The 9859-nt window shown below is 49.3% G+C and overlaps 1 protein-coding gene across 1 annotated transcript; it reads right to left on the bottom strand.

Moving 5' to 3' along the window:
- Positions 1-7483: 7483 nt before the first annotated feature.
- Positions 7484-8387, bottom strand: LOC119297236 (probable E3 ubiquitin-protein ligase RHC2A). Its single transcript, XM_037575107.1, has one exon. It carries the CDS (start codon positions 8301-8303, stop codon positions 7815-7817), a length of 489 nt encoding a protein of 162 aa, XP_037431004.1. The 5' UTR covers positions 8304-8387; the 3' UTR covers positions 7484-7814.
- Positions 8388-9859: the final 1472 nt, after the last annotated feature.

The following is a 9859-nucleotide window of genomic DNA, read 5'->3' as shown; positions in this document are numbered from 1 at the left end:
CGTACCTTGTAGATCGCGAGCGGAAGCGTTCAAAGAACGGGGATGAGGTAGTCGAACACGACGTGATCCAAATCACCGGAGATCCTAGCACCGAACGGACGGCACCTCCGCGTTCAACACACTTACGGTCAGCGTAACGTCTCCTTCTTCTTGATCCAGCAAGAGGGAAGGAGAGGTTGAGGAAGATGGCTCCAACAGCAGCACGACGGCGTGGTGATGGTGAAGCTGCAGTATTCCGTCAGGGCTTCGCCAAGCACTATGGAGGAGGAGGAGGTGTTGGAGAGGGAGAAGGAGGCAACCAAAAGGCGTGGATGAAAAGCCCTCCTTCCCCCACTATATATAGGAGGGCCAAGGGGGGGCGCCGGCCCTAGGAGATCCAATCTCCTAGGGGGTGCGGCCAAGGGGGAGGAATCCTTCCTCCCCAAGGCACCTAGGAGGTGCCTTCCCCTCCTAGGACTCTTCCTCCTTGAAACCCTAGGCGCATGGGCCTCTTGGGGCTGGTGCCCTTGGACCATGTAGGCCAAGGCGCACCCCCTACAGCCCATGTGGCCCCCCGGGACAGGTGGCCCCACCCGGTGGACCCCCGGGACCCTTCCGGTGGTCCCGGTACAATACCGATGACCCCGAAACTTGTCCCGATGGCCGAAACAGGACTTCCCATATATAAATCTTTACCTCTGGACCATTCCGGAACTCCTCGTGACGTCCGGGATCTCATCCGGGACTCCGAACAACATTCGGGTTACTGCATATACATATCCCTACAACCCTAGCGTTACCGAACCTTAAGTGTGTAGACCCTACGGGTTCGGGAGACATGTAGACATGACCGTGATCGCTCTCCGGTCAATAACCAACAGCGGGATCTGGATACCCATGTTGGCTCCCACATGCTCCTCAATGATCTCATCGGATGAACCACGATGTCGAGGATTCAAGCAACCCCGTATACAATTCCCTTTGTCAATCGATATGTTACTTGCCCGAGATTCGATCGTCGGTATCCCAATACCTCGTTCAATCTCGTTACCGGCAAGTCACTTTACTCGTACCGTAATGCATGATCCCATGACCAGACACTTGGTCACTCTGAGCTCACTATGATGATGCATTACCGAGTGGGCCCAGTGATACCTCTCCGTCATACGGAGTGACAAATCCCAGTCTTGATCCATGTCAACCCAACAGACACTTTCGGAGATACCCGTAGTATACCTTTATAGTCACCCTGTTACGTTGTGACGTTTGGCACACCCAAAGCACTCCTACGGTATCTGGGAGTTACACGATCTCATGGTCTAAGGAAAGGATACTTGACATTGGAAAAACTCTAGCAAACGAACTATACGATCTTATGCTATGTTTAGGATTGGGTCTTGTCCATCACATCATTCTCCTAATGATGTGATCTCGTTATCAATGACATCCAATGTCCATAGTCAGGAAACCATGACTATCTATTGATCAACGAGCTAGTCAACTAGAGGCTTACTAGGGACATGTTGGTGTCTATTATTCACACATGTATTACGATTTCCGGATAACACAATTATAGCATGAATAAAGACAATTATCATGAACAAGGAAATATAATAATAATGCTTTTATTATTGCCTCTAGGGCATATTTCCAACATCAACATCGGTGAACATCTTCATGTTGATCGTATCTTCTATATGACTCATGCTCGACCTTTCGGTCTTCTGTGTTCTGAGGCCATGTCTGTACATGCTAGGCTCGTCAAGTCAACCTAAGTGTTTGAATGTGTAAATTTGTCTTACACCCGTTGTATGTGAACGTTGGAATCTATCACACCCGATCATCATGTGGTGCTTCGAAACAACGAACTGTCGCAACGGCGCACAGTTAGGGGAAACACTTTCTTGAAATTATTATGAGGGATCATCTTATTTACCACCGTCGTTCTAAGTAAACAAGATGCAAAAACATGATAAACATCTCATGCAATCAAATAATAGTGACATGATATGGCCAATATCATATAGCTCTAGTTATCTCCATCTTGGGGCTCCATGATCATCTTGTCACCGGCATGACACCATGATCTCCATCATCATGATCTCCATCATCGTGTCTCCATGAAGTTGCTTGCCAACTATTACTTCTACTACTATGGCTAACACGTTTAGCAATAAAGTAAAGTAATTTACATGGCGTTTCTCAATGACACGCAGGTCATACAAAAATAAAGACAACTCCTATGGCTCCTGCCGGTTGTCATACTCATCGACATGCAAGTCGTGATTCCTATTACAAGAACATGATCTCATACATCACATATATCATTCATCATTCATCATTCATCACAACTTTGGCCATATCACATCACAAAACACTTGCTGCAAAAACAAGTTAGACGTCCTCTAATTGTTGTTGCAAGTTTTACGTGGCTGCAAGAGGGTTCTAGCAAGAACGTTTTCTTACCTACGTTAAAGCCACAACGTGATTTGTCAACTTCTATTTACCCTTCATAAGGACCCTTTTCGTCAAATCCGCTCCAACTAAAGTGGGAGAGACAGACACCCGCCAGCCACCTTATGCAACTAGTGCATGTCAGTCGGTGGAACCGGTCTCACGTAAGCGTACGTGTAAGGTTGGTCCGGGCCGCTTCATCCCACAATACCGCTGAAGCAAAATAAGACTAGTAGCGGCAAGAAAGTTGACAACATCTACGCCCACAACAAATTGTGTTCTACTCGTGCAAAGAGAACTACGCATAGACCTAGCTCTGATACCACTGTTGGGGAACGTTGCAGAAAACAAAACAAAATTCTACGTTTTCACCAAGATCCATCTATGAGTTCATCTAGCAACGAGTGATCGGATGCATCTACATACCTTTGTAGATCGCGAGCGGAAGCGTTCAAAGAACGGGGATGAGGGAGTCGTACTCGTCGTGATCCAAATCACCGAAGATCCTAGCGCCGAACGGACTGCACCTCCGCGTTCAACACACGTACGGTCAGCGTGACGTCTCCTCCTTCTTGATCCAGCAAGGGGAAGGAGAGGTTGATGAAGATCCAGCAGCACAATGGCGTGGTGGTGGATGCAGCAGTCACCGCAGCAGGGCTTCGCTGAGCTTCTGCAAGAGGGAGAGGTGTAGCAGGGGAGAGGGAGGCGCCAAGGCTTGAGGTGTAGCTGCCCCCCTCCCCCCCTTTACATAGGCCCCCTAGGAGGGTGTGCCGGCCCTAGGAGATGGGATCTCCTAGGGGGCGGCGGCCAAGGGGATGGAGTATCCCCCAAGGCAAGTGGAGGTGCCCCCTCCCCTAGGGTTCCCAACCCTAGGCGCATGGGGGGCCCAAGGGGGGCGCACCAGCCCACTAAGGGCTGGTTCCCCTCCCCACTTCAGCCCTTGGGGCCCTCCGGGATGGGTGACCCCACCCGGTGGACCCCCGGGACCCATCCGGTGGTCCCGGTACAATACCGGTGACCCCGAAACTTTCTCGATGGCCGAAATAACACTTCCTATATATAATTCTTCACCTCCGGACCATTCCAGAACTTCTCGTGATGTCCAAGATCTCATCCGGGACTCCGAACAACTTTCGGATTACTGCATACTCATATCTATACAACCCTAGCGTCACCGAACCTTAAGTGTGTAGACCCTACGGGTTGGGGAGACAAGCAGACATGACCGAGACGACTCTCTCGTCAATAACCAACAGCGGGATCTGGATACCCATGTTGGATCCCACATGCTCCTCGATGATCTCATAGGATGAACCACAATGTCGAGGACCTAATCAATCCCGTACTCAATTCCCTTTGTCAATCGGTACGTTACTTGCCCGAGACTCGATCGTCGGTATCCCAATACCTCATTCAGTCTCGTTACCGGCAAGTCACTTTACTTGTACCGTAATGCATGATCCCGTGATCAACCACTTGATCATATTGAGCTCATTATGATGATGCATTACTGAGTGGGCCCAGAGATACCTCTTCGTCATACGGAGCGACAAATCCCAGTCTCGGTTCGTGCCAACCCAACAGATACTTTCGGAGATACCTGTAATGTACCTTTATAGTCACCCAGTTACGTTGTGACGTTTGGCACACCCAAGGCACTCCTACGATATCTGGGAGTTACACAATCTCATGGTCTAAGGAAATGATACTTGACATCCAGAAAAGCTACAACAAACGAACTACACGATCTTTGTGCTATGCTTAGGTTTGGGTCTTGTCCATCACATCATTCTCCTAATGATGTGATACCGTTATCAATGACATCCCCATGTCCATAGCCAGGAAACCATGACTATCTGTTGATCAACGAGCTAGTCAACTAGAGGCTCACTAGGGGCACATTGTGGTCTATGTATTCACACATGTATTATGATTTCCGGATAATACAATTATAGCATGAATAATAGACAATTATCATGAACAAGGAAATATAATAATCATTTTGTTATTGCCTCTAGGGCATATTTCCAACAGGATCTTCCCCAAGGGAGGGGAGATGATGCGGAGCATCCCAAGGTCATCCCCATGGACCTATCATCGTCTCACCAAGTGCCTACCGGGCCCATGACTCGATCACATGCAAGAGCCCTTGAAACTGAGGTGACATCTCTCCTCTCACAATTCCACTCCGATGCACATGAAGCATGGCTACTACCTCATATGGATACATTATGCATACTCAGGTACAATGAAGAATCTAAGGAGCAAGGACAAGAAGAAGAGGAAGATGGACGAGAAGACGGAGAAGAAGAAGAGCTGCAGGAAATTTCCCAGCCACCGGACGACCGGCCGGGACCGGACGTCCGGTGCCTGAAGCGTCAGCCAAGCTCCAGCCAGCGGACGTCCGGCCCAGACCGGACGACCGGTGCCCCTGCACCCGAAGCGAACGAGCGGACGTCCGGTCCGGACCGGACCACCGGCGCCCCAGCACCCGAGCCAACATCAGCGGAAGTCCGGAGCCTCCGGACGTCCGGCACCCCCATCACAGAGCAGAACCAGCGGACGACCAGAGGACACTGGACGTCTGGCAGCTCCTGAGACACCGGACGACCGGTCCCCAGCGGACTTTCTGTACCTGGCTGCATCCAGATTCGGGCCCGAGGCCCATGTACCCCTTCACTTCGCCCCTTTTTGCACTTAGACTATAAATAGACCCCCCATTCATCCTAGCTAGGGTTAGCGTTGGTTTAGCTCATATTTCGAGATAGAGCTTCGCTCATCCATACCGATCTCCTCCTCGAGAGAGACTGCGGCCCCTCTTCAGAGAAGATCAACTTGGATTCAAGACCCCCTCTTGGGCGGCCCCATCAAGACCTCCTTCTAGGAGAAGAACCGGTTACTTGTATCGTCCTTTGTTGACCTTGGATCATCGTGTATCTGTTTGTGTTTCGGGGATCTAGCACATGTGTAATCGAATCTTGTTGGTTTGAGTGATTCTCTCGTGTTTTCCCTCGTGAATTCCCCTCGTGTTCTTCGTGTTCCCCGTAGGGATCCGCTCCTTTCGTGAAAGATCGGCCATCTAGGGTTCCACCCTACATCAAGAAGCCAAAGCACGACGGTTCCGTGTATGGCTGAGAGTTCATTTGGAGACAATGGGTTGAGGCGCACAATAGGTTGATGCGCAACTATTTTGGTTCACCACCCGTTTTCCCAGAGAGATACTTCCAACACAGGTTCAGAATGTCCAAAGAATTTTCCATCCATATTTGCATTTCCGTGAAGCAGCATGATCGATCCTTCGAGTAGAGAAGGAATTATGCCGGGTTGCTTGGACATAGCACCGAGCAGAAGAGAAGGAATTATGCCGGGTTGCTTGGACATAGCACCGAGCAGAAGGTCACTGCCGCTTTGCGCATGATGGCCTATGGTGTTCCGGCATACTACATTGATGACGACTTGACGATGGCAGGGAGCACTTCTATTTTATATATCAAACAATTTACAAAAGACTACGGTAGAAGTGTTTGGTCCAGAGTACTTGAGAGCACCCAATGCTCAAGACACTCAGAGACTTTTGGAGATGAACAAAGCCCATGGGTTTATAGGTATGCTAGGCTCCGTCGATTGCATACATTGGAAATGAAAAAATTGCCCAAAAGTATGGCATGGACAGTTTAAGGGTCACGGGAAGGATGCCACTATCATTCTTGAGGCCGTTGACGATCAAGAAACATGGTTTTGGCATTCATATTTTGGGATGTCTGGATCTTGCAATGACATCAACGTGCTCGACCGGTCACCTCTTTTTGCCAAATTAGCAAATGGAGACGCAGCACCGATGACCTTCGAAACAAATGGCCGCATAAACAACTATGGGTACTATCTTGCGGATGGGATCTACCCGAGGTGAAGTACTTTTGTCAAGCCAATCGAAAAACCCTATGGTAAGAAAGAACTCATCTTTCAGAACAAACAAACGGTGGCTGGGAAAGATGTAGAGAGGGCATTTGGGATTTTGCTACTGTGCGATGACCATCTAGCTTCTGATATAAAAAAATCCTTAATATATTATGACTGCTTGTGTGATCATGCATAACACGATCATTAAAAATGAGCATGGACATGATTTAAATTACACCTTCTATGATCTGATGGGCGTACGTGTTATGCCGATGAGAAAATAGGAGCGAATCAAACGTTTCATGAAGGTGTCCAATGTAATTAGAGACTCCGAGGCACACGATCAACTTCAGAAGGATTTGATGGAGTATTGGAAATGGCATGACGAGAGAGCCGCCTAGTTCCATTAACTGTTTGCTCTATTGTGCAATAATTTTGTTGTATTTGTGTTGCATTTGATGTTGTGGATTTGATGAATTATGTAATAATTTGATATTGTGAACATGCGAAAATTTTAAGTTCTTTTCGGATGTTTTGTTTTACATCTTCACTTTGCATCATCTGTTGGAGTTACTTTTTTACATCTTCAATATACATTATCTGATGGAGTTGGCTCTTTTTTGAAATGTAAAATGTACTTTTCCAAGATGTATATTTTACATCTTTAAATTTGCAACATTTATGTACGTGATCTAGTACTCTCTTGGTTACTGAACCTTGAAAATGACTTCTTTTACACTAAAATAGTACTCCCTCTGGTCCTTTTTTCTCTGCGTATAAGGAGAAGCCCGGATACCAAGGAGGGACTGCATGCATCTTTTTCGGATTATATTGCCCCTGTACATGCATCGGAGAGATGTGGTAGTTTAATTGCTCAATGCAACCAGTCAATAGCTGCATGCGGGTGATTGGGAGGCTCCTTTGGTTCTTTGGTCCCCTTTTCTCTTCCCCACGCGCATGGCTTGGGCCCATCTGCATGCCGCTCTGGATTGGCTGGAGTCCTGATGCAGCCGTGCATGCGTCCGTTAATTACTGAGGCAGATGCAGGGCACCAAGGGAAAGCAGCACAACAAAGAGCTGATGCGCAGACTAAACAGGAAAAAACGGAAAAAAGTTATACGCAAACAAAAGAGGACAGGAGGGAGTAGCATAGACCAAGGAAGAATGGTGATAGCTGCTTTTGGCAAAGGCATTGTATTCCTTCATCACCCTGCGACAGGGAATCAGATTCTCACTTCACAGCTAATTTTTTTTCCCTTTTCCTCTTTACAATCATCGAGTGCTTTTCCTTCTTCTTTTTTCTATTCAGCAGATGCTAATGACGAGTTAAGCCCTCAAGAATCAACATCATGTTAATAATTAACCATTTTTTCATTTGTACAACAGGTATCGAGCAGCACTCCTCCGGCGAAGAAAAAAATAGACAAAAGCCATGGCGCGCGCACGACGACGCGGTCCACCACGGCCCGCTCGCCCGTCCATCAGCCGGACAGGACGCCCCCGGCGGCGACGTACCCCCCGTACGACGACGCGTCCCGCCGCACGCCGGCGGCGCTGGTCCCGGCCTCGGCGCGCGGGGGCTTCTCGCGGCCGACGGCGCCGGCCCCGCCGGCCTCCTCCCTGGCCGGCAGCTCGGCGCGGCACATGGGGCAGGTGCTCCGGATCCCGAGCCAGGGCGCGATGCAGCCGGCGTGGTACCAGTGCGCGCACGGCAGCCGCACCACGGGGTCCGCCACCGCGATCTCCTCCGTGCACACCGCGCAAACAGTGCCGGCCAGGCTCGGCACCGCGAACACAGCCGGCGGCGGCTGCCACACCGGCGCCTCCGCCGGCCCGCCGCGGGCGGCGGCGGCGGGGGCGTGGTCGACCGGGAAGGACTCCTCGTCGACGTGGTCGACCACGAGCGGGTTCCGGCCGAGGATGGAGGAGAGGAGGTACCTCGCCGCGATCCAGTCGCCGTCGTCGTCCATGACCGAGAACTTGCTGCTCAGTTGCTCCGGGTCTGGCGCTTCCGGGGATCTGAAGAGAACGAAGAAGAAGAAGAAGAAGAGAGAGAGAGAGAGAGAGAGATGGGGGAGAGCGGACGGGTGCGATTAAATAGGCATGGCCTGCTACGACCATGCGGAGAGACTCGTCTGTCCCTATCCGTTTTCTTTAACTGAGAAGAAGAAAGCTGTTGCCCCTGTGAGTAATCAATTAACGACTTTGTTTAGGCGCACGCGTTTATCTTATCTTATCCTAATAATTTGGCAGTAACCAGGAACGTTTCCTTACCTCGGATTGGACAGAGTCCATCAGGAACACAAGGCCGGGTTAACAACGACGACGACGACGACGGTGTTAGCCGTCCTCACGCGATTTTAAATTATTATTAATGGATAACACACACTCACTGCTGACGCGATCAGGTTCTCTAATCTACTCTAGCTCCAGGTTTTCGCACTCTACGTGCTCGATTCTAGGGTAAACGGTTCACTCTAACGTCGCGGCCTTGCAGGTGTTAATTTGTTTGAGCCAAATCAATCGGTGGTGCATCGCTTGACAAGGAAGGAGGCGAGTGAAAGTGGAGATGCGCGGATCAGATTTTGGGTGGGTTTGTCGACGGCGCGGTGACTAGGACGTCAAGGGAGATAAGGTGTGGGCGCAGAATAGTCGGACCAGATAAGACAGCGTTGCGGCAGAACGTTTGATGATGGGAAAGGAAGCGTGCCGTTTCGTCTTCTCCTTGGGCTCTTGGTTTGGTGCACGTACGTGACCATGGCGTGGCAGGGTTATCCGCCGCACCGGCCTCAGTTCTATGGGCGTGGAGGCTCGCGCCCACGGAGAGTCCACACCCAATCTATGGGCGTGGAGGGCAGGCCGCGTGTCTCTCTTTTTTTCATATGAACTCTTTTGCCCACTGAAAGTCCCACTGAAAATAAAAATCTGCATGCGGTATTTGGATAAGATCATCCTAACAAAAGATAATAATCTGAAAAAAAAGATTGGCAACGATGCACTAAGTATTGCTTTTGTGGCAATGAGGAGTTGATTCAGCATCTATTCCTTCAATGCCCAGTTGCCAAGCTACTATGGAGAACGGTCCATATAGCTTTCAACCTACCTCCCCTACGAGTAGCACGAATATGTTTGGAAACTGATTAATGGGGGTGCACCTCAAGTTTAAGTCTTAGATCTGTGTGTGAATTTGTGCTTTACTTTGGGGCATTTGGAACACTCGTAATGATTGTATTTTTAACAGAACGAAAGTTTCGAACTTTTTGCAAGTTATCTTCAAGGCTACCAGTTGGATCCATATGTGGTCATTACTTCACAAGGAGGAAGATCGGGCGCCCACGGTCTTTGGGTGCAACTGATGAGAGATGGTCTCTCGGGATTTGTTCAACCGATTTGGTTGGCGGCCTACTAGTAGGATTTGTGATGCATGAGGCTCATTTTCCTATGATTTTTTACCTTTTAATTTACCCTTCATGCAGTCATGTACGACAATTTATTGGTTGAACTTTGTTATGGTCGGATGATGAAT

Source organism: Triticum dicoccoides, chromosome 5A (genome assembly GCF_002162155.2).
Source record: "Triticum dicoccoides isolate Atlit2015 ecotype Zavitan chromosome 5A, WEW_v2.0, whole genome shotgun sequence".
NCBI lineage: Eukaryota > Viridiplantae > Streptophyta > Magnoliopsida > Poales > Poaceae > Triticum > Triticum dicoccoides.
Note: the sequence above shows the minus strand (reverse complement) of the source record. Positions and strands in the feature narration are given on the sequence as shown.